General features: G+C 42.5%; 2 protein-coding genes across 8 annotated transcripts in view; one reads left to right on the forward strand and one right to left on the reverse strand.

Annotated features, from left to right (window-relative positions):
- Positions 1-1,932: 1,932 nt before the first annotated feature.
- On the forward strand, positions 1,933-18,808 carry LOC145416697 (uncharacterized). Its single transcript, XM_080285633.1, has 10 exons — positions 1,933-2,026; positions 3,870-4,037; positions 5,314-5,364; positions 5,566-5,704; positions 6,163-6,324; positions 8,365-8,528; positions 8,914-9,117; positions 13,144-13,366; positions 17,715-17,875; positions 18,282-18,808. Exons 1-10 carry the CDS (start codon positions 1,933-1,935, stop codon positions 18,566-18,568), a joined length of 1,653 nt encoding a protein of 550 aa, XP_080141759.1. The 3' UTR covers positions 18,569-18,808.
- A 3,715-nt stretch (positions 18,809-22,523) lies between these two features.
- LOC145416791 (ras-related protein Rab-29-like) overlaps positions 22,524-25,522 on the reverse strand; it is a 163,935-nt gene continuing 160,936 nt past the window's right edge. For all 7 annotated transcript variants that reach the window (XM_080285712.1, XM_080285717.1, XM_080285711.1 and 4 more), the window contains 2 exons: positions 24,139-24,260; positions 22,524-22,864 (listed from right to left, as the gene is read on the reverse strand). In XM_080285712.1, coding sequence (XP_080141838.1) covers positions 22,753-22,864; positions 24,139-24,260 — 234 coding nt within the window. In that variant the 3' untranslated portion in view covers positions 22,524-22,752. The remainder of the gene's footprint in view (positions 22,865-24,138; positions 24,261-25,522) is intronic.

The following is a 25,522-nucleotide window of genomic DNA, read 5'->3' on the forward strand; positions in this document are numbered from 1 at the left end:
AGTAAGTATGGAAGTAAGAAAGTCGTTGCATGACAGTAGTGCAATATCAACTCCAACGTATGGCAGTGAAGCTTAGACCTTGTTGGGGGGACACAAGTCATGAGTGAGAGCAGTGCAAATGAGTTATTTGAGAGGAGTATGTGGAGTCACATGGGGAGACAGAGTGACAAATGAGGAAGTGAAGGAGCCTTGTGGTGTGGATGTGGATGTGATAGGAAGCGTTAGGAGAAGCACGCTGAGGTGGTTTGACCATGTGGAGAGGATGAGCGAGAGACTGACGAGGAGAGTGTATGTGAGTGGGTGGAGGGGGGGAAGAGGGAAGAGGAGGCCAAGGATGAGATGAAGGGATGGAATGGAGAGGTGTATGAGATAGGGGAGTGTGAGCTGGGAGCAGGTCAGTGAAATGGCATGGGACAGGGCGTCATGGAGGCGATTTGTTTGTGACCACCCCTTACGGGATTAAGGCGTCTGGCAGTATATAGACAGATAGAATATTCGTCTTTACTCCTTGTGCCGCCAGATACTCTTTACTCAAGGCTAATTTAATGAGTAATATTCCTCTTTATTCTTTGTACCAGCAGATACTCTTTACTTAACACTATTTGAATGAATAATATTCCTCTTTATTTTTTGTACCTACAGATACTCTTACTCAGCACAACAGTAGTGACAGTAAAATTCCTTTATTCCTTATACAATACCATCAACATAACCTTAATATCACTAAAATTAATCTTTATTGTTTGTACCAAAAGAGTCTTAATGAACACAGTTTTAATGAGTAATAAGCCTCGTTATCTCTTGTACCACCAGAAAGCTTGCTCAACAAAACTTTAGTGCCAGTCACATTCCTCTTCGTTCTTTGTACCGTTGAGATCTACTTATCCAACTCTAACATCCCAAATTCCCCTTTATTCCTTGTACCAACAGACGCCCTTACTCAACATAAATAAAATCAGTTCAGTTTCTCCTCCTTATATTCCTTTCACAGATTATCATACTTAGCGACGGGGAGAGCCAGCATAAAGCAAGGAAGGAGCGATGAAGATAACAGGAGGGGGTGCTAGTGTAAGGGTAAGTACATCCAGCCCATTTACTGTAAAAACCCTAGTTCGATTCCTAGGCCGGTCAGACTCTTGGACAATGCTTGTTTTCCCCTTGTCCTTCTTCACCCAACAGTACATTTGAGGACTTGGATGTAAATTCGACTGTTGAGTGTCGTATTCTATAGGGAAAATCATGACATGTTAGTAGTAGTAGTAGTAGTAGTAATAGTTGTAGTAGTAGAAGCAGTGTTAGTGTTAGTAGTAGTAGTAATAGTAGTAGTAGTAGTAATAGCAGCAGCATTAGTAGCAGTAGTAGTAGCAGTGGTGGTGGTAGTAGTAGTGGTTGTGCTGGTAGGATCAGCAGTAGCAGTAGCAGTAAATGCAGTAGTACGTACAATCCCAGGTTCGTCTGAATGTGATCCCAATGGACTGCAGACTGATTTTGCCCTTCTCCTACAGTTCACTATCCTCTTTTGGGGAGGGTATTGGGAGGAAATTAAGGAACATTTGTATTATCAAGTAGTGAGTCACCCGGTCATATCAGTGCCACCACATGAAGGCGTCCCTCTCCAGTATTTATGACTAATCGATTGTTGCGTGTTGCATTCTGGAGCAAGACTTGATTCCTTTTCACCTGACAAATACCCCTAACATTATTCGGCTCTGTTGACGGCCAAGTGAAGTCAGACTGGAGGGTTGATTTGACTAGTAACCTTGGAGACTCATATCGTATATCATGCAACCACTGCTTAGTATTAGACTTCTGGGAGTGATCTAGTTCTGTCAGAGGAAAACAAATAGAATATAATAGCTGATCGTCTTAACGAGTTCTCTGTGAAGTTGATGAGCATTAATACCAAGTCTTTTTTTCTCTCTCTCCCTGAAGATGAGCCTGCAGGATGGCGTGAAGCGGTTCCTCAGTGACCTTCGTGACCCCCGCCTCCTGGTCATCAAGGCCTTCTATTTCACCTCGGGGGCAGGTCGGTTGTGAGTCATAGGAGTCTGAGGGTGTTAATGCTGTCAGTGTGTGTTTTTTTTTTTTTTTTTATGTGTCCGACTCTGGGCATAGGCTTCACAGCCTGCTATCAAGGCCCAGCAGTCCTCCTACATACCATACACCTCTACATGTCACCACTTCGGCGCTAACACCCACCGTCCATATTGAATACATGCTAGGGCTGTCTCATACAGGACTGGTGTATTGGTATTAGCGGGGGTATTTTTACGACATGTCGGCGGGTCTTCTGGTAGATCAATAAAGCCTGATTTATGAAATTCAAATCCTTAAACTGTTCCCTGCCCCAGCCGGGATTCGAACCTGGGTCCGTCAGGACTGCAGGCCACCTCTCTACCGACTGAGCCACCGCCTCCCTCTCGTGGCCGGGACTTCTCTAGCATTGTATTCCAGGTAACGTCAGGTAATTTTATGCACCTGAGAGTAAGCCATAGGAATCTAACTATTAACACTGTCACAATTAACTCTCAAGGTCAGATGACAACTTTATGTTCTACTTTAGCTAAAGTTTAATCATTTTATTCAGCTGAGAATGAGTCTTAAACCTTTTAATACGATGACATTTTTTTCATTTCACTCAAGTTTTCCTCAGACTATATAATTCAGTTCTGGACATACATCTTGTGTTAATGAAGACGGTATCTAAACTCTTCAGTTCGAAAAGGTTCTCCTAAGCTGAAAAAAGTAATCTGTCAACAGCAAGGATAAAATGGAAAAATACGTCAGACTGAAGGTGCTAAGAGCCTGGGAGAGTTAATATTCCCATGAGAAAAGGGCCACTTGTCTCACCCCAGGCTTAGGTAACACAGTACATCAAGACGGTGTTAATGGTCGTAGTCTAGGTGGCACAGTGTACTTCGCTGCACATTTTTCTTTGCGATTTTTCTTGAATATTACACCTTAACATTTTCTTATATGTTATCTTTATTGTTCTAATCATACATCAGTAAAATGTAAGAGAAAACGGAGATGCCATATGCAGAACATATAGCAAAGGAAGAGGTGTTACGAAATTTACAATCCACTCAGAATACGACCCTCAGAAGTGTCATACCTAAGACGTGATCCGGATGGAGGTCTACCACTGAACAAGGTTTCGTCTATTTAGATACCCCCATTAGACCTGGACCCCATCTTTCAAAACAATAGAGAAACTCAGTATCTTCCACGCATGTGAGGAGAGATCCTAAGCAGAGGAGGGGTTATGCTCTTTTTACTCTAACTTGGCCTATAATTGCCGTCTCTTCATCTTGACTGCTGAGTTGTAGCAATAGATTAACACTAGAACATGATGTTAGTCACGAAGAAGTGGTATGGAAATGGTACTGAGCCGCTGCAAGGTCTTTTTTCGCCACTGAGCTACGTGATATAAGCCACAAAAGGACAATAATCTGTGACAGGTTAAGGTAAATGAACTACGGTAGTCCATTTGTGACTTGTCCTTCACTAAGCTTACCCATCCCTTCCAGCTCTCATCCACTAAACTCCCCCGTACCTTCAGCTCTCCTCCACTTAGCTCACCCGTCCCTTCAGCTCCTCCACTAAGCTCATTCGCCCTATCCAGTTGTCCTCCACTAAGTTCATTCCCCCCTTCCACCTACGCTCCATTAAGCTTCCCCGTCCCTTCAGCTCTCCTCCACTAAGCTTACTCCTCCCTTCTGCTCTCCTCTACTAAGCTCGTCCCTCCCTCCCTGACAACCCTGATGCTCCTGTGGCCGCAGTTCATCCGTCCCTTCCAGCTCTCATCCACTAAGCTCACCCGTCCCTTCAGCTCTCCTCTACTAAGCTCGTCCCTCCCTCCCTGACAGCCCTGATGCTCCTGTGGCCGCAGTTCACCATCCATCAAAAAGAATTGGGCCTCACCACCTACCAGACAGGCATCGTCAGCGCCGCCTTGTCAGCTGTTGGCATCATCATTCCCTTCTCCTCGGGCCTCCTCGGTGACAAGCTAGGGAATTATAAGGCTGGTCTCAAGGGTGTTCATTACTGAGCAAAAACATATTAGTCCTCATACTTTTCACTACAGGGTTCAGTCCTGGCGGCGTGCCTGTGAGAGAGTAGGGGTTCTCTGTCCTTATACGGGTTCTCTTTTTCTTTATAGATGAGGTGTGGCAGAATGGTTACACTACGGAGGTGACATTCCTTTAATTACAGGTTCAAATTCCAGTTTGAAATGGGATATTACTGTTTAGTTGTGTGTGTTACAACTAGTTTTAGCACTCGTCTATAAACCAACTGACGTATCATAACACCTTCAGTAAAGTTTGCTATTGTCAACACAACGTACTGTGTGAGATTCCCCATTCTTAAGAAGTATACTGGGAAAGCAGTGGCCAGACAGGTGGCATGGTCCACGGTCAATTGATCTGTTGGTAAGATAGAAAACCCCCGGCCATAATGCCGGGACACAGCATCCTTGTCCAGATGTTGGGAGACACTAAAATCGAACCGTTGGCATAAATCATTAGAGCATTTTGCAGTAACAGAGAATATTATGTAGGGTAAACTACTGGTCAGCTACTAAATTTCGATATCTACATATAACATACGGTCGTACTCTTATGACCTTAGATAGCCCCCTGGCGTCTTTTTCTTTTCATTTGTTTCTGCAATTGGCTCTTCACTTTTTTTTTCCTTCATTTTATCTATGAAGACACTGATGGTAACCACATTACACAACATGCTTTGTTTACATGCTTGTGTGTAGGTCACATCATTAGAGAGCAGTGCCACAGTTTCGAATCTACACAATTTCAAAGTAAAAATATTTCGCACACCTTTGTTCATTAACTCTCGTTATCCTCCGCGCCATCCACGTGGTACATAGATTCACACTTTCTAACAGCGCCTCTAACTGATTAAGATACAAAATTTTCCTGTTAATAAAATGGTGATCTGTGCCACTCTGGATGTTCATAGTTATTCTCTGAGTTCACAATGACCTCCCATGAGGCTCGGATGGTAGCTGAGAGGATGTGGGTCTAAGGGCAAGTTGGCTGACGCAGAGTATGCCAGATGTTCTCCCAACGCTGGACACTCGTCTGGCGGTAGTATGAATGAAATTTAGATTATGGTCCTTGTACTGAGAAAATTATGTAGAATGTTTTGTCTAAACTCTTTCACTACGACAGTCTTTTTAATCTTAAATGATACTGATTGGTGATACCTAGAATAAAATAGTAAAGATTTTGTAGAGAAGGAGGTGATTAAACATATACTGTAAACTTGTCGTCTTTCAGATACTTTTGACAGTGACCAACGTTCTGGCAGGCGTGACAGTCCTCTTATTCACTGTGATTCCAAGTGCCAGGACAGACCACAATACCTCCAATATCACAGCCGCCACAGACAGGACCACAGCCACCACAGACAACACCTCAGCCACCACAGACATTCCCACCAGCCACACCACAGTTACCATCACGACCGTCATCACCAACACCACAACCACCATAGCCAATATCACAGCCACCAACACCACAACCACCGTAGCCAATATCACAGCCACCAACACCACAACCACCAAATATACCACGGACAGCACCGCAGCGATCAACACGACCATACCACTCATGTCTGACTTGGATCCTGAGAAGCTGGAGGTGACGTTTTGGATTTATTTAGCCGTCCGGATCATTTACGGGTAAGCTAAGCAAAATATACACACTGGGTATCACATGTCATTAAAAAAAGGAGAGAATATGACTGGGATAATAGGGGTGACTGTAGCCTGTTTTTACTTGACGGAACTGAGGCACTGTTACAACATGAATACCGTGATCGCATGAAAGTCGATGAACCTTAGTTATTATGAGGTAGAAAGGAGCCTTCTTCGTTACCAGCCAAATCAGTCTTCTTGTCTGACTACAGTTGGTCAGTAAAGATGACAGAGATCTTCGTGAAGTGGAAAATGACTAAATAAATAAACAAATACATAATAAAAGCATAAAAACTCATAATGAGAACCGTCTCCCAATGTAACTACACTTGACTATGAATTGAGCTGAAAAAGGTTAGGTACTTTTATCAGGTTGGAAAAATATATATCGCTGTGAAATTAGCCTCTCAAAACCAAAGTGCAACATTTCCCCCCAACTCCAGAGCGTTGGAGTTAGTAAGCTTCATCCTGTACGAGGCAGCAGTGATGGCGTACTCCCAGAAGGACGGCGTGGACTACGGGTTCCAAAGGGCTTGGAGTACCGTGGCAGTCATTATCAGCTCCTACCTCAGTGGTCACCTCGTCCAGGCCACCGGAACCTACAGGTGTCGTATTTTCAAAAGATGCTAACATGTTTCAGGTGCCATATTTACCCAGTAAGCTCATGTATTTTTTCTTCCCCCATAGGCCAAGGGAAACCTGGTTGAGGACAATGAAAAGAGAAGCGGGAGAGGAGTGTTAGTGGGACCTGGAGGAGATGGCAAGAGACAAATATTGGTGGAAAGAGTTTATCGAAATCCCGTGCATCCCGTGGGGTGCTACAGGAAATGACTGATTGATCCCCTGACGATTTTATGTAGCTTAGGGCAAGCCATTCTAATTAATGAGTTAGGTTACAGCATCTATACACTCCTTCAGTATGAGAGGCCTTCTTTAAGACGTATTAAGAATATATTAATACTCTGTTCACTTTCTAGGGGAATTATGGAGATGCATTCGTACACGGGATTCTCTGTACACCAGCAAGTATACATCAATATAAAACATGCGCTGAAACAGAATACTTCAGCATTACTAAAAGCTGCTGTAATGATGTGCCAAAGTTGTTTAAAAAGCGGTGTCTGGCACACGAATATATAAAAAAATTGACGTCGTGAGAGAGAGAGAGAGAGAGAGAGAGAGAGAGAATCAAAACATGGAATATTTATCTTTTTAATTATTGTCATGGCAATTTTAGTCACTGTCCCCTTCAGCACAGGGACATCTTTTTTATTTTGCCTTTCCCATCTACAGACGAATTCACACAGCTTAGGATAACCCCCCTCCCTGGAAGTACAGAGGGTTGAAGGTTTTATCTGATCCCTCCAAGTTGAAAAGCTTCTGTAAAGCTGAATAAAATCGTAGGGAGTTAGAACTAATAAATTAAACAAAAAAGGACATCACCGGATACAAGCGTCATTCATCTGTGAGTGAACAAACTAGTTTTGGGGGTGCTGTCTGGATACTTGGTGAAATGATGGCTTTAGTGTGTGTCAGAAATGTTGCCTCTGTGTGAATAGCTTTAATTAGTGTGGCTTAATTTTATCCTTGTGTGATTAGTGAAATGGTGAACTTAGCATGTGTCATTGTTCTTAACTTTAACAGTGAAAATGTGTCATTAGTCTTCACCTACTACATAGGTGGAGACTACTGTTTTTGCTATTATTATTATTATTATTATTATTATTATTATTATTATTCCTGCCTCAGAGTTTCGCAATGATTCCGAGAGAACCGGAGACTGCACAAGGAATCTGAGGGGCCCAGGTTATGTGTCCTCACATGGGCCATTGCTGATAGAAAAAAAGAATACCAGATCTCCCCAGTCGGATCAAGGTCACTACGAAACAGCACGTGGAGACTTGTAATTGTCCGTAGGACAGTTACAAATTTCTAGTTGCTTTTGTCGTTGTATGGGCGTGAAATCGTGGCTTTAGATATTATGTTTCATCTGTCTTTGTGTGAATGGTGAAATGGCGGTTTTAGTTAGTATGTGTCATTTATCTTTGTATGAACTAATCGTTTTTTTTGGGGGGGAGGGGAGGAATTAACTGGGTACGGGGTGATGACATCACATTGTGATGACTAATTATACTCTTTTCACACTAATTTGGCCTTAAAATTGCCTTTTTTCCGTCTTCAAATGGATTTGTAATAACTGGTTCGCACTAAAATATAGTGTTATTATGAGGAAGTGTTGTGGAAAGCTGTAAAGCCTTAGCATTGTCTTATTCTGTCACTGAAAAAGCTGCAGAAGGATAATGATTTGGGCCAAGTTAAAGTGAATAGAATATAGAACATCATGTATCTTACGTGAATAAAATAGTTTTCTACGGTGCTGCCTGGATACATGGTGCAATGCTGGTTTTATATATTATGTGTCATTTATCTTTGTGTGGATAGTGAACTAGTGGCTTTAGTTACTATGTCATTTATTTGTGTGAAGAGTGAAACGGTGATATTAGCTGTGTCATGTACCCTTAAGTGAAGAGTGAAATTGTGTCTTTAGTTATATTCATTTATCTTTGTGTAGATAGTGAAGTGTGTCATGTATCTGTGTGACTAAAGTAGTTTCCTGGTGTGTTGTTGGGTACACGGTGAGGCAGTGTGCTGTTCTACGTATCAGCGGCGCTGCATATGGTGTCGGCGGGCCTGGTGCTGCTGCTGGGACTGGAGTTCAAGATGCCGACAGAGAGGCTCACCAGGGAGATCATCACGCAGGTCCGCCGAGCAGAGGTTGTCATGTTCCTCGCCGCCATGTTTGCTGCAGGTGGGAGTTGTCAAGATTTTGAGGGTGAAAGGATGAGGGTAAAGCCTGTTGATACTTTTGTCAAACTGTAGCAGAAAAATATGCTTGATACCATTACAAAAACTCGTATGTTCATTCAGTGTAGACACAAAGTAGCTGAAGCATATGTTGATTCTTAGCCAGTTATAGATATAGAGGCCTGGGACGCTGTATGAGTTCATTTTGCATATCACCAAATTATTTTGGTCAGCTGAAAAGAGTGTGTTTCGACTCCAGTAAGATAAATATTGTATCTAAGTCATGTATCTTACTTATATTTAGTTGCATCTTCAAATTTTCTTGTTTAGCAATGACCTTAGCTGATGCACCATTGGTTCAGTTTCAATCAGACAGTCTCTTTCCCCAGGTGTGTTCATAAGTTACCTGGAGACGTTCATGTACCGTTACCTGTCCTCCCTTGGTGCCCCTCCCATCCTGATCGGCTTGGCAGTGACCGTAGGGGCGCCGTTTGAGTTTGTCCTGACACTGTTGACATCCTTCCTGGCGCGCCACGTGGGTCACGCACCTCTCATCATGTTCAGCCTCTTTGCAAATGCCGTCAGGATGCTGGGTTAGTTGACATTCACTTATATACCGTACATTTTATTAGGAAAAAGTTAGTTTTATTGTTCTAATATCCTCGGTAAATTTTTAATCGCCCGATGATTCTTCTCATTTTGTTAGTCATGTGCCAGCTACAGCAAGCACACAGACGTACACGGCTCTTAAAGTGTAGTTATACACTAATTAGTATTGTTTGTTTGTTTTGTCTAGTCAGCTGAATGTTTTATAAAAACCTGAATATGTGGGTAAGTTCCTAGAAAAAGCCCCAGGAATTGATGGAGTGTGTGGTGAAATGCTGAAGCCTGGGGGAGAGATAGTAGTAGATTGGATGTCGAAGATGTGCTGATTGGCCTGGGAGGAAGGTAAGGTCCCGGAGGACTGGAAGTCAGGTATAATTATTCCCTTGTACAAAGGGAAAGGGGTAATCATAGGGGCATTTTTCTTCTTAGTGTAAAAGGAAAAGTATACGGTAGGAAACTTATTGACAGAGTTAGGGAAATAACAGAGGAATTAGTTGGAGAAGAACAGGGAGGCTTTAGGAAGGGAAGATGTTGTAAAGATCAGATATTCATTCTTAGATCTATAGTGGAAAAGTTTCTAGAGAAGGGAAAGAAGTTGTATGCGGCCTTCATGGATTTGGAGAAAGCACATGACAGGGTAGATAGACAAAGATTGTGGAAAGTATTAAGAATATATGGAGTAAAAGGGAAGTTGTTGAATGCTGTTAAGAGTATGTATGAGGTTGCTAAGGCTGCAGTGCGTGTGGATAGTGAACTGAGTGAGTTTTTCTATTTGAAGGTTGAGTTGAAACAGGGATGTGTCATGTCTCCATGCTTGTTCGATCTGTATATGGATGGGGTTATAAAAGAGATACAAGGTAGGGCAGTGGACGTTGGAGTGGCCCCAATGAGAGAGGGCAGTGTTTGTAAACTCCCTATACTGTTGTTTGAAGATGATACTGTGTTGTTAAGTGAAGACGAAGGGGAGCTGCAAGGCTTGGTGAATGAGTTTGGGAGAGTGTGTAAGAAACGGAATCTAAAGGAAGAGTAAAATGATGGTGTTCGAGAAAGGTGAAGTCAGTGAATGTACAGTGAGGCTGGATGATGAGGAAATGGAAAATGTGAGTACGTTTAAGTACTTGGGTAGTGTGATGAGTAAGGATGGAAGTTTGGAGGGTGAAGTGCTTGAAAGAGTACAACAAGGAAGAAATGTTGCTGGGTCCTTGAAGACAGTGATAAGAAACAGGGAAGGGAGCATGGATGTGAAAAAGTTATTACATGACAGTATTGTGATACCAACTTTAACGTATGGAAGTGAAGTTTGGACGTTGCTGGAGGGACACAAGTCAAGAGGGAGAGCAGTGGAAATGAGTTATTTGAGAGGAGTCTGTGGAGTCACAGGGAGAGACAGACTGACAAATGAGGATGTGAAGGAGCGTTGTTGTGTGGATGTGGATGTGATAGGAAGCGTTAGGAGGAATACACTGAGGTGGTTTGGCCATGTGGGGAGGATGGAGAGTGAGACTGACGAGGAAAGTGTATGAGTGAGATGGAGTGGGAGAGAGGGAGGGGAAGGCCAAGGATGAGATGAAGGGATGGAGTGGAGAGGTATATGAGAAAGTGGTGTGTGAACTGGGAGCAGGGCAGTGAAATGGCGGGGGACAGGGTGACGTGGAGGCGATTTGTTTGTGGCCACCCCGTATGGGATTAAGGCGTCTGACTATATATATATATATATATATATATATATATATATATATATATATATATATATATATATATATATATATATATATATATATATATATATATATTTATATATGGGAAGAGGTAATTATGAGAGACGTTAATCCTCGGGTCGTGAAAAGAGGTACTGTATGGGGATGACGGTTGAGGGTGGGGGATGGAGTATCTTACACCTGGTACATACAGATGAAACTGTGTTACTTGCTACTGGCGAATATGGCGCTTATTGATTTGGTTCAGAGCTCTGTGAGTGCCTGTGCTGCGTGGTGTGAAAATGATGGTGAATGGAAAGAAAGTTGAATTAGTAATGCAATCTAACTACAGGTAAATTAATTTAATCATTCTGCCATATTGCAGACCTCTGCCTATCAAATTTCTTTAATTGCCAGAACTGATTCACTTTGGAAATCGCATTCCCAGATTAGTCTCCTTCAAACTTTAACCTAAAGCAGATCAGGCCCAACTGTTACAGATTTTTTGTGAACGCAGGACACCTGTAATCCCGTGTACGCATTTTTAAAAATTTAATTTGCTTTCCCTTCCTCTGTTTAAATTATGAGAAAAAGAAAGAAAGAAGGAAAAAGGAAAAAGACGTAAATGTGCAAGTGGGGCGTAGAGTAGCACAAGGAAGAAAGGTGGGTAGTCTTGTAAGAGACCTGATATGATAGAGAGGTCTGAGTATGATGGATTGAAGAGGACCACATTACCGCATGTGCAAGACTGATATGGCTATGATATGAATGAAAAAAAAAAGTCATGAATAAGAGAAGTGGAAATAGGAATGTTGAGGAATGTGTGTGAAATGTGCTGAATGGATAGGATAAAAGGCAACTGTTTTAGAGAAAGATGTGGAGTAACTACGTACTGTTATGACTGGGAAAAAGAGAGTGTGCGGATATAAAATGGTCATTCGAATGGAAGAGATGTAGGCTGGGTGGTAAAACAAAAATAATAACGTGAGTGAGTCTGAACGTGAGAGGAGGCGTGGTGGGACCAGAAGAATGTGGCTGGATATGGTAAGCGATTGTGTGATAAAAGTCACCATCATCATCATCATCTGGACCTCCTTTCCCATCTGAAGGCAGAGTGGGGAGTAGCAACGCCCAGACAGGCAAAGTCTGCCTAATCCAATGGGCCACTCCTCCATTCACTCACCATTCAAGCCTCCAGAATCCTGCCTCTATCTGATACACCAAAAAAATTTCACCACATCCTGCAGTTTCACATAAACGTATCCGATAGAGTCAATCCGAACGCTGTCACGTTAAAAAGGGGTGCCAAATCCATGATCATGCACTACTCACAACATTCGTCCATCCATCTAGATCTCTTGTCAGTCCCCTAGCCTCACCGACTTCAATACCTCCATTCCGCATACACTCATCCACCATATCCTTCCACCTTTTTCTTGGCCTACCTCGCCTCCTCCCTCCTTCGAATTGCTCAAAAATACCTTTTTCATTACTCTGTTGTTATCCATTCTCTTCACATAACCATACTGTAATGCTAGGTGTTTTAAGGGTCGGCTTCCCGTCCCTTAGACGCCTAGTGTGTAGCTGGGCTCTCTTTCTAGACCGGAGCTTAGACAAATAGGAGAGAGGCAGGACACAAAAACCCAAGGCAACAACTTAACACGTGTATTACCGTACTACAGTAAGTTGTATAGTGGAACGGGTAGATGTCACAGATACAGATTCACTGGACAATTACAACTCTTACGCCTAGATATGGATCATCAGTATCGCGCAGGATACTGCTCGGGTCAAGATGAATAGCACTTGGGGCAGAGGTTTATGTATTATTAGTCACAGGAAGTCTAAGTTTTATCATTCGTGGAGTAGCTGGTACTGCTTCACTGTTTGTAAGTGTTACTTTAGCACTGGGGTATGTGTACGGTTTTAGTATTAGGAGATGTTATCAGATGGTAGTGTATTCACTATAGTAGACCCGTATCTCATTGCGTGGCCGTGTTCACTGTTGCACTGTCACTTTTACTCACTCCACCATTTTGATATTATCGCTGGTGCTTTCTTACTGACTTCCGTTACGTGGTTAGTTCTCTGCTCTGCTTTCATGTCACTGAGTCCAGACACTGTGCTACCACTGTCACTCCTTTCTGATCTGGACATCGTGGCGGTCAGGTACAAGGGCGGCGGAGGTGTCACAGCCTCACTACTGATGGGGCTGGGTTCTGCCGGGGGCCTCAGCGTCCAGAGGCCACGGAATCATGTGCAGGGGCGTCCTCTCTCGTCCGGAGCTGTGGGTGGCGAAGGGCCCCGTGCTTTCAGGGCTAGGGGCGGGAGTACGGCCCTCAAGGCTGGGGTCGAACAACTGCTTGAACTTCACGCTCAGGCGCCCGACGGAGGATGAACATCTCCAGTGTCGGGGTGTGGGGAGATCCCACCTGGGGGTCCTGGGGGCGGTCTGGGGGTCCCGAGGGCTGTGCTCCCCGGTGTTTGGCAGCGCCGTCAGGAAGGAGCTGTGGCACCGGCCTACGTCGGGGTCCATCAGGTGAGTCCTCTCCAGACCCGGTTGCAGGGAGAAGAGGCCGGGGGAAGTCACAGGGCCTCTCCAGTACTCCTCCAGGCTGGGGACTCCCTCTGAGTCGTGGGTTGGGGAACAAGAGTCAGCCTGATTGAGGAGCGGCTACAGGCCGTCTCCTGCCTTAGGGCCCAGCTACTGGCCGTTGCCTTCTAGGGGAGCAGGTACAGGCCGTCGCCAAGGCCCGGCTACTGGCTGTGGCTTGGGGGAGGGAGCAGCTACCAGCAGACCCAAGGGCACCTTCAGAGCGGCTACAGGCCGTCTCCTGACGAAGGCGGGAGTGGCTGCAGGCCGTCTCCTGATTTCCCTCAGAGAGGCTGTGGGCCATCTCCTTCAGGAGGCTACAGGCCGTCTCAGGGGTGCTGGCAGGAGCTGGAGAAACAGCTCCACCCCGATATTGGTTGGGGAAGGCTCGCCCGGAAGGTAGTCTTGTATTCCTGCTATGGTGGCGGCGGGCAAGCTCCGGGTCATAGGGTCTCGCTGCCCGGGCGGACTTATGCCGTTGTCGTCCTGAGTCCCAGCGCACTGTCGTTGCTCCTCTATGGGCTCCTTGTGGGTGTGTCGAGTCACCCCCTGTGGTGCTATACTGCATTTTACATACCATATCAGTACACTCTCTTCGATTCTGGTGTCCACAGACTTCCTTACTCCGAATCTTTCACGAATCACAATATTTCGTATCCTATCCACCTTCTATACTCCACATACATTCCTCAGCAGTCCCATCTCCACTGCTCTCACTCTTGACTTTTCATTTTCATGTCACACCATATTCTCACACCCATATGTTAATGTTGGCACTAACACTCCTTCATGTAAGACTCACACAGCTCCGTGTTTCTTATCACGGCCTTCATAGCACCAGCTAATTTCCTTCCTTGTGTCACTCTACCTTCCACTTCTTTTGCACATTTTCCTCTCTTTTCAATCACTGTACCAAGATATTTGACATCTCTCACCAATTCCAGTCTCTCTATTCACAGTAACATCAAACTGGGTGTCACCTTCTCTCGCTGTTACCATCACTTTACTCTCTTCTACATTTACTCTCAAAGCACGACGCTCACAGACATCAGCAAAACTTTGCACTAGTCTACCAAGTTCTAGTACGGTAGTTGCAAGTAGCACTGCATCATCAACATACAACAAATTTCAGATATTTCATCCAACACCATTCATTACCAACGCCATCCCTCTCTATTACTCGTGTTCTTACTTCTCTCATCACCCCATCCTTATATATATTGAACAACCATGGGGACATCACACAACCTTGTCGCATGCCCTCACTGTTCGTGAACCATTCACTTAGATACCCTTACACATGCCTCACTACCATCATAAAAACTCTTGACGGCACCTTGCAGCTTACCATCTACATCACACATGCGCATAACCATCCACAGTCCTTCTCTGTCTACTTTGTCATATGCTTCTCCAGATCTATAAATGCCATAAACACTTTACAGTTCTTCCCACAAGCCTTCTCCAGTATCTGTCTCACTGCAAATGTTTGATCCACACATCCTCTGCCATTCCTAAAAGCACCCTGTTCATCACTCACTAGGACATCTGATATCTCACGTACTCTCTCTATAATAATTCTTCCTTATACCTTCCCCACAACAGTCAATAAAGTTATGCGACGATTTTATATATATATATATATATATATATATATATATATATATATATATATATATATATATATATAAGTTGATGAGGCTAGGGATTTGACAAGAGATCGAGTTGGTAGGAATAAGTATGTATAGAGATCAGGTGAGACATCAGAGCTTTGTAAACTGATATTCATTGGAATGACTATATTTGGCAGATGTATGTGAGGCAAATCTGCAAAGAAAACAACATAGGCATCGCTGCGCTGTTGCAACCCTTCATCTGACCAAGCACATACCCCACCCCTCCCTGCACACCTAACCAAGCTCATCCCCCCCCCTCCCCGTATAACACAGTGACATTAAAACTTTTAAATTTCAGTACCGGTAGTTTATAAATGGTAATAATGTAGATATGAGCAGATCTGATGAATTTATGACTTCTGCTTTTTTTATTTAGGCAGCCATTTACTATGACTACATAATTAGTACAGTCAACGAAACTTCATACATAATTAGATATTCACATAACCATTTATATACAATTTCTGTTTCTTACGTGTAACAGTTGCAAAGTTTTAACATAAAAATGCATTGGGACCTTCAGATTCCTTGCGCAGGTCGTATTGAAATCTCAGCTTATTTTTTATTTATTTTTTTTTTTACTTTTTCATTATTTTCAAAAAACAAAATACCCGAGATAAAGCATTCTACCTTCAGGTATTAAAAGGCACCCGCTGACTATAAGACACATAACTATGCGAAATTTTATGACTTTCTAGTGAATACTTTCTGAGTTCTAGGCTTGAAACAAAATCTCTACACAACCTATTGTTGTTGATCACAGTGATAACAATACCATCCTCTGACTTCGTCAGGTGGAAGGTAAAAAAAACATAGTCAATGCTACACTAGTGCAACCCTCCATCTGACCAAGCACATACCCCCACCTCCCTGCACACCTAAGTCCTAACCAAGCGCATAATGACCCTCACCCAACCCCTCCTCTGTATAACACAGAGGCATTAACTCTCGTCACGCTATTTCTTATCAACTTGTTTACCTTTCTTGAGTCATTTTTTCGGACTTTTTATTTTAATATTTAGTTGACTTTTTGTCATCATATCAAGTGTTTCTGAGCTCGAACTCTTCATCATTCTCGTTTTTTCGTAATTTACGCCTCTTTTGTGGCTATAAGGGCTGCGATTAGTTGCCAGCACCATGGGAGGTAGATGGGCGTGAATCCGCCATTGCTGAACTGAATTACAAAAAATGCGGTATTTGGCATCTGCAGTATGGCAGGGTTTGGCAACAGCTCTGATGGTGTACAGGGAGACTCAGCATTCCCATGGAAACCACTGACGCTTCCTCGTGCTTGAAATTATGGCGCTGGGACCCATTGCCTCATACTAGGCGATCAGCGTGGCCAGGGGTGGCCAGCATATCACCTCATATGGGGCGATGTGTGCGGCGGGGGTTAAAACTTAAAAATTTCAGTAGTTTATCCATGGCAATATTGAAGTTACGGGCGGATACGATGAAATTATGGTTTGTGCAATTTTCATGTAGGCAGCCATTTTTTTGTATGATTGCATAGGTACAGTCATGAAACTTCATACATAATTATATATTAATCATTTATCATGTACATTTCCTGTCTCCTAGGTGTAATAGTTACAAAGTTTTAACAGAAAATTGCATTTGGCCCTTCGGATTCCTTGCATAGGTCGCACTGAAATCTCAGAGAAAAAAAAAACTTTTTTTTTTACTTTTTCATTAAAAAAACACAAACAAAAAACATAAGACACAGCATTCTACCTATCAAAAATCACCAGTTCATGTAAGACACATAACTATGTGAAATTTCATGACTATAGTGAATATTTTCTGAGTTTTGTCCCGGAAAAGAAATTTTTACGCCTTCTTTTGGTGTTGATCCTAATGATAACAATACCCTTCTCTGACTTCGTAGGTGTAGGGCAAGAATAAAATTCAGATGCTTAGATTTGTGAGGCGGAATCATGATTTCAAGGACCTGATTGATGTCTGGATGATTGTGGCCCATTTTACAGTTACAATGAGCATGTTGTTGGTAGTTTTCCCACTTTCGTTCTTTCTTCTCTCCTTGGATGTGAAACCTATCTCTAACGTTTAGTTGGAAAAAGGCATCAGGATGATTATTTCACACACACACACACACACACACACACACACACACACACACACACACACACACACACACAATATCTGTCAGTCAATCAATCAATCAGTCAGTCAGTCAGTTAATCATCCATTCAGTCAAGGAATCCGTCAGTCAATCAATCAATCAATCTGTCAATCAATCGATCATCCAGTCATGTATCCAGTCAGTCAAGCAGTCAGTCAATCAGTCTATCTATCCATCTACCCATGTGCAAATCAGTCAATCAATCTGTCTATATGGTCATGTATTACATAGACTCCTTTAAGGGGCAAATCTTAGCTGAAAGCGATCTATTCTAGCTTTATTAATTTACTGGCCGGAACATCCATAACAAAGGCATTTAGTAAAAAATACAGAAGGACTGTCAGTGACGTGGATAAAGCTTGCTAAAGAGAAACATTGTCTCTCAAAGGCACATGCTCAAAAGGTGTTTTCGTAAAATATAGTGCATCATTCCTTGAGTAAAAAACAGCATGTGGTGCTGGTTGTCAGTTTTCAGTGTGCTGGAGGACCCGTGGTGGGTGCTGCCGCTGGGGGTGCTGGAGTCTGTAGCCAACGGCGTGCTGGCCACAGCTGCTGGCATGTACTGCACTGCACTCTTCACCCTCCAAACACTCGCTTCATTCAGAGGCATCTACGGCGTCCTACAGTATGGTTTTGGTATGAAACTCGATTTGTATTGCCTTTCCAACTATCTTTATTGACTAATCCATTGGTCATTTTAACTTCAGCTAGGAAAATCATAATCTGTACAATATTTTGTATAACAGTTGCTCTACAAACAGCTTCATTTCAAGGAAATTACGTATTTATGGTTCGTTTTTCTACACTTTTTTAAGTCTGTAAAAACCTAAATAGACCTTGCAAAACTAATCAGTATTAAACATAGGAGTTGTAACTTTACTACAGTAGTTTGGTATTTAATACCAATAAAAGATGTCAGACTTATGTGAGCTTTTGAAGTTGGCGACATTATGTATACTGGAATCTTGATTCATTGGTTCGAAACCTTCAACGTGTAGATTAACAAAGGACTGGTACTATTCAAGAAGTATATGTTCCTCAGGTCAGCTTGTGGGTTCCATGGTGGGGGCAGAGTTGCAGGAGGCACTTGGGGACGTGACCACCTTCAGAGTGATGGCAGTTGCTGCCTTCGTCACCAGTGTCATATATGGCAGTGCTTTCTCCAGCCTCACCAGGTGTAGGTCGGGCATCACCATCACCACCACCACTACTGCTACCACTGATGCAGCTAATTACACTGACACTGTACCTATGAGTACCGTCACACCCTCACACAGTGCATCTAAATATGGCATTGATAATCCCATCTGTAACAAGGGTGATGACTGAAGTGATGAGGGCATGCGTCTTCTGTCCTGCTATGTCATATCTAAACATCATATGAGTGGGCATATTTATAAACTGCCAACCTAAATTTGAGCATACGAATATTTTGTATCTGCCTTCATTTTCACTCATATAGCCATTAACCATTTCATAGTCAAATCAGAGTGCTTACAAAGGTGACAGAAAACGAAAAACAAAACGATCTGTGATATTATTGTACTGGTAAGAATTCTTAATAAATGCGATCCCTAACCGCCTTCTAATTAGAAATCCTATAAAAGAATTAAAACAAGAGACTGTATAACTATCATGCACCAAGATTTTGCAAACTGTCATGCTATAACCAAGGGAGAAAAGTCCCTACAGTGCCAGATGTCAGGGAAAACACATCACTTTGGGGGCTGAGAACTATTTATTTATCGGAACTAGTGTGACCAGGCACGAAAGTCCAAGAAGGGATTATATCAATATAGAGGCTTCAGGCTCATTGTAGAAGTCACCAGTAGGAGAATCGCATCTACATATCAACTGCAGTGGCAAGTAGCTACCCAACAAAGCATTGCTGGAGATGCAATCCTTACCATCATTGTTCCACATGTGTGAGTGGGTGTAACTTCCACCACAGTCACTCAGTATTAACAGTATTCCCATGGAGACTACGGGTGTTTGACCTTTTTCAGTCAGAGCAACTCGGTGGGTATGTCGCCTATATCATTGAAATGGGTTCTGTCTCCCGTGAGGTTCACCTAGGCATCACACAGAAAATCTATGTTTTTGAATACATTTCCAATGGACATGAGCTGCGGTTATTACGTGATCTGCCCACAGGAGCTTCATCTCTAAACGAAAAATCTGTCCAGACAAGATTGATGGACAAAACGTGATACGAGGTGTTGCAGGCAATGGGTGAGGATGCACAGGAGGTTGAGAATGAGGTTAGACTGAAAAGTGAGGTCAAGGACGAGGAGTAGGCAGAGGTTAATGATGAGGTTAACTATTGTTATTTTTGTTGTAACCCCAGGCTCATCTGGTCATAAACCCAGTGGTTTATAGGAAACCGGTCACTTCATCCGGTTCCTCCAAGGTCTGTTGCTGAGGTTATGTTGAATGAAGTCCGTATTTTGATAGTGTGGTGAAAGAGGTGAGTGTTATGGTGTAAGAGGCTGCACTGCAATGTGAGCATGGCAGATTGAGAAAGTTGGCCAGACATTATTTATAAGTTCCTTCCATGTTTGCTTCTGAGTTCATTTATTTGGATGTGTTTTAGTAATGTGTCAAAAGCTTTGTTTATGTATATAGTTGCTAGGGTGGTTCTTAAAGGTAGTGGTTTCTCTTTGAAGCCATTAAGTATGATTTAACATGGAGAGGTGGGTAGTAGTTGAATAATTAGTTCCCAGTCCATGTTAGGAGCCAAATAAAGAGAGTAGGGGAGGATATGGAGGGTGAATGTATTTGGATGGTGTGTAAAGTAGGGATATAGGGAAGATTTATTAAAGATTGGAGATGGAAAGCAAAGAACAACAACAGTGTATAGGGATGATGGAATGATGCACAAGGACTAATAAGTTGTTACGAAGGGTGGGGTTATTTGGAGCAGAGTCAAAGATAACGCAGGGTGATGAAAGATGGATAAAGTGGCGGCTGCTGGTTCAGGAATGGCGGTACGACGGACATTGATGTGGTCAAGATCTACAGTCAAAGAAGGCACACACAGTATACAGGGTATCAATATCTTCTAATGCGAGATCGAGGGTAATGTTGGAAGAGGCAGACCATACGTGGTACGAAAGAAGGTAGAAGGAGAATGTCTCATAGACTTAGAAAGGTACGTGAGGACAAAGTAGAATGAAGGAGGTTCTGTAAGGGCCATCCCTTGACACATGGTTCCAGGCGTGAATGAAGCATTGATGATGATGATCATGATCATGATGATGTAGACTTGCTTCATTAGTCACACTCAGTTTTATGATAATCATATTAACACCCGTGTTCACATTCAGCACCAACAAGTCTCAAGAACCTAAGACACTCATACCTCGATCCGTATTCTTGTCAGCTTAGGAGGCTTACTAACACATCTGCCGTGTCATTTTGATTCCTGCATAGAGAGCTTCAGTAATATCTTTTATGTCACGTAATCTATGTAGCCATTACAAGAACGTAAACGTCACAAACGATAATAGTAACCATGGGTGTCGTCCATGCTGATTGGGCAATACCTTTGATTTATCACACAGAGATGGTGAACAGTACTTTACATACTTGGATTACATAATTTACTGGTTATAATGCTTACTTCTTAACAAATATGATGTAAACCATATGTGGTTCACAAACGTTTCTTATTTCATTAGAGGAAAGGCAATGGCGAACCCTCATTACTTTGTAAAATCGTATGGACAGCAACTCCAAAATATTCCTGGATCGGCCTAAGTGTAGGGTGTAATAAGCAAAATAAATCGCTAAGGAGGAGGTGTTAGTAAGCTTACTAGCCCCAGGAGAACGTGACCAACAGGGCCACACCTACAGCGGCGGCTGATTATCTGACTATGGGCCGTATTGTCGTCAGTTGAGGAAGCTCCCTAACACCTTTTGCTAAACTATTTATTTTGTTTATTACACCCTACTGTTCGCCTCTGCGTTACGTAAATCCTTTCAATCTCGCTCTATCCTGTATACATAACGTACAAAAAGGATATTAACCAGCCATATCTCCCCAAATATTGCAATGTAAGAGGCGTTAGGGTGCTTCCATAACTGCGAAGAGTACAAGCTCATGTGGTGTAATAACTCTACTGCTGGGGTCTTTCTCTTGGCGATAAGGAAGACTGGCTAGCACCTCTTCCTTAGCCTTTTATTTTATCTACGACACCTTAGTCTTCGCCTGCTTATTACGTATTTATTTATATCACTATAGCCTGCATAAACAACATACCAGATCATATTAACTAACCATATCCATAAATAAAGCATAGCGCATTTGTTCTCATTTTAAAAAGATCCCAAGCCCATTTTAGCTTGGCTGATGGCCAGGTGAGTCAGACTGGAGGGTTACTCGTAATTTGACTAGGAAGCATGTAGATTCATTCCTGTCATAATATAGGGTCATCGAAATTAATGCAACATGACTGTGTATTGAAGTTGCGAGAATGGTCCAGTTACCTCAAATGAAAATAAATGGACTATAGCCTACTGAGGGAAAGGTACTATAGTCGCGGCTCGCGACTCTGAGGTTGTTGTTATCGTATCCTGGCAACCTACGATTCAAAAGTGCGTCTGATTTCGTGTATAATATGAGACACATGTGATTCGTGTATAATAGCCTATATTCGTGTATAATAATAGTCGTGTATAATAAGTTCATGCATTATAATATGATTCGTGTATATGATACGAAATCGGACGCACATTTTGAATGATAGGTTGCCAAGGTACGATAATGACAATCTCAGAGTCGAGCGCCGCGACTATAGTGAGTGTCCTTAGCTGACGAGAACACAGATCCTCGAGTCAGCAGTCAGCGATTGGTGTTATGCTGAACCAAGCTGACGCCATGCTGACACCAAGCTTCTATATGAGAGGACTGTATTCTAGATGGCACAGGAGACTTGCGAAGCCCCTCTTCCTTGGCGATTTATTTAGCATATATTATACCTAAACACCTTCACTCTGGTGACATAATTTTTTAACCTTGTTTTGTCTACCTCCATCCGATTTCATCCACGTTAGGGAAGATTGATATTATGGAAGGGCTAATTCATTGTCCATTCCCTCTCGTTCAAAGTATCTCCTGAGCCTAATAGAATCGTCTGGAGACAGTAGGAATAAAATAGTAATCGGACTGAAGGAACTAACATACTCTTGGAACTTATTTTTACAGAGTTAATATAGATAAACTTTACATCAGTAAAACACAAGAGGATATCGGGGTGTTATATGCAAACCTGATCATTGAGGAAGAGGTTTATTTTGCACAGTACACCTTTACATTCTCCTGGATGTGATTTATAAAGCTTTCATATTGGCATAGCTTGCAACAATAACGTAAATGAGGATACTGAAGTGTAACATGCATAACAAATCGCTAAAGATAAGGCGTTACAAGGTCTCCCAAGCCACTTAGAATACAACGCTGACGCACAGTGGAATTTATTAGGCTTTTTGTCATTGTTGCATCCTCTGGTCCCTCAGCAGTAACAAGGTTTGGCGGGTTCTGGGTCATCTGAGGTGAGTTGCAGGGATGACTCCGATGACACGTCCCTCTCATCCTTCTGCTTCATCATCACGTCCACCAGGAATCTGCAACAAAAATATATTACAAAGATAGATGTGAGTGGCGGATCCAGTAGGAAGGGTGTCTATGGATTTCAGAGCTTCCCTGCTCCCACACACACGTCTTTTATTTCTTCATCTGTAGAATTTATAAGCGGGTGGGGTAGGCACCCTGATAGCAGAGGATGCTATGACATCGGGGCAGTTCGTTTGTGTTCACCCTTTCCAAGTTAAAGGCATTTGGCTATAGATGAGTAGAAAGACAGATAGACAGATAAATAGACAGATAGATAGACAGATAGATAAATAGAAAGTAGGTAGATTTTTTATTTCCTGCAGCAAAAACAAAGAATTATTGAAAAAACAAACGCACTCGTCGACTGTATGACCTGCGTTGCGTCAATAAGCTATCAAAAGGGGGTAAAAAAAAAAAAAAATCAGGCGTGGAAAGCAAAAGAAGGGGTGGGAAGAACTGGAATTTGGCGGGCGGTGAGTCTGGGGTCTCGGGTGGTCCAAAAAATATAATGTTGCAATTTCTAACTTCCACATGGCTATCTTGTTCCTCTGACTTCTCAAACTGGAAGAATTAGATACAGATTTCATTTACTAGTTCGCTACAAGTGGCCTCAGCTAAATAAATCTCGTAGTAAAAAGAATGAAATAAAGATAAGGACGTCGGGGTGAAGGTTGAACGTTATTAATAATGTATAGAGAAAACAAACTAACCAATATACTGTACAGAAACAAACTCGGGATCGTAAACACAGCAGTTAGTAACATGAAAGCCAACATTAAAGTGTTATATGGTTAGGGAAAGTGCCCACAAGAGTACGGCTTGAAAGTGGTGTGTGTGTGTGTGTGTGTGTGTGTGTGTGTGTGTGTGTGTGTGTGTGTGTGTGTGTGTGTGTGTGTGTGTGTGTGTGTGTGTGTGTGTGTGTGTGTCTGTCTGTCTGTCTGTCTGTCTGTGTGTGTGTGTGTGTGTGTGTGTGTGTGTGTGTGTGTGTGTGTGTGTGTGTGTGTGTGTGTGTGTGAAATGTTTGTCCTTGGTTAACCCTTTGAATTCGATAACATATTTTTTTCTTATTACTCTTGCCATTTTCAGACGACTTTATTTACCTCAGGGATACTTTTCGAACTGGATGTGTTAAAACTGTCCTTCATAAACAGATTAAATAACAGATATCTAAAACTGAATCAAAATCGTCTGGTGGTAGTTTGACTGAAATGAAAAAATACTTAACTGGATTTAAGGAGTTAAGAGATTGTTTATGTACAGAATGACAAATGTTGTGTTAACTGACCTCATGGAGTCTGTAACCATAAGACCCTCCTTTGCCGATGTCTCCGTCCACCCTGTGAAGTTGTGCTCCTTGTACAACTTCTCAATCTCCAGCTGGTCCACTTGACGGTGAGGCAGGTCGCACTGAAAGACACCACAATTATCATGATGGAAGTATATAAAGGGCATGGCGGGATGAGAAGTTTGCCAAATACATGGATCTTATTTTGGGCTACCTTTGAGTACTAGATGCTTTATCAACATGATTCTAGTTCTCCACCGTTCCGAAGCTAAATTTACTGTTGATCTTCCGGGTGAATTACAGATCATTTTTGCTCGTGAGAACGTCAGTGACTGTATCTCCGTTATGACTGAGAATGTCAGCCGTGTAATATAGCATTTATTACGCAAACTTCACACAAGTGCGAGGGAAGATTCGTCCATCACAATATGCCTGGTCGAATAAATATATTGTTTGCACTGTATTTGTCATTAATCTTTTACAATCTAGGTAAATAAAACCGTGTGATTCAAGCCAGGATAGCCTATAAGCCTGAAGTGCTGTCAATATCTAGTATACGCTAAATGCAAATCGACTTGCATATAATGCATGGCAAAGAAAACGTTTGATTTGATTATACTACCACAATAATAGAAAATTAGTTTATGCAAGGCAGTGCGTCTAGACAATACCACAAATCATAAAGAGTAAATTCTAGCTATGAAATAAGTGGCCAGCTCCATGCTGCCCTTATTGTTAGGTGCGTTATTTTATTTATTGTATTCTTTCTTTCTTGTTTAATTGTGGCAGGCATTTCTACCCTTCAGAATTAACCGATTCTGATCAAACATGGACACAATGACTAGCCTTATGACCTAGTTGTGTCCACAAGGTTCTTGTTGCTAGGCAAGTACTCGTTGCCTAGCAAAGGCCGAAAAGCCGCTTTTGTCATATTTTGCACGTTTTGAACTGTAGAAACATTACTAATGGACTTAGCAAACTAATTTCTTTGGTCGAAATCTTTAGGCCATTCCCTATCAAAAGTGTGCCATCAAATTCCCTCTATCCTCAAGTTTTCGAGTGAAAACCCTGTGAGCATTGGCCTCAGCGTCCCTAGCAACCAGTACCAGTTTTCATAAATGCACCCCTAGTTACCCAGCAGCTCAATGGAACTGAAAGAAACCTGCATGCTCATAGATACTGACTAGTACAACTTTCTACCGTACACCTATGTGCTACATTGGCCAGGTCAGGGGTCAAAGGTCATCATATGCAAAATCGGTGAAAATAGCTAAACTCAAGATCATGCTTGTGCGAAATGCTAAGACCTCGAAGATTATTAAGCCAGGGCCATGATTCTTGGGTGGACCATTGCACTGAATTACCTCCATACAAACATGGCATT

The sequence above is a fragment of the Coenobita brevimanus genome, chromosome 107 (genome assembly GCF_032717465.1).
Source record: "Coenobita brevimanus isolate Jiangsu-jjx chromosome 107, ASM3271746v2, whole genome shotgun sequence".
Lineage (NCBI taxonomy): Eukaryota > Metazoa > Arthropoda > Malacostraca > Decapoda > Coenobitidae > Coenobita > Coenobita brevimanus.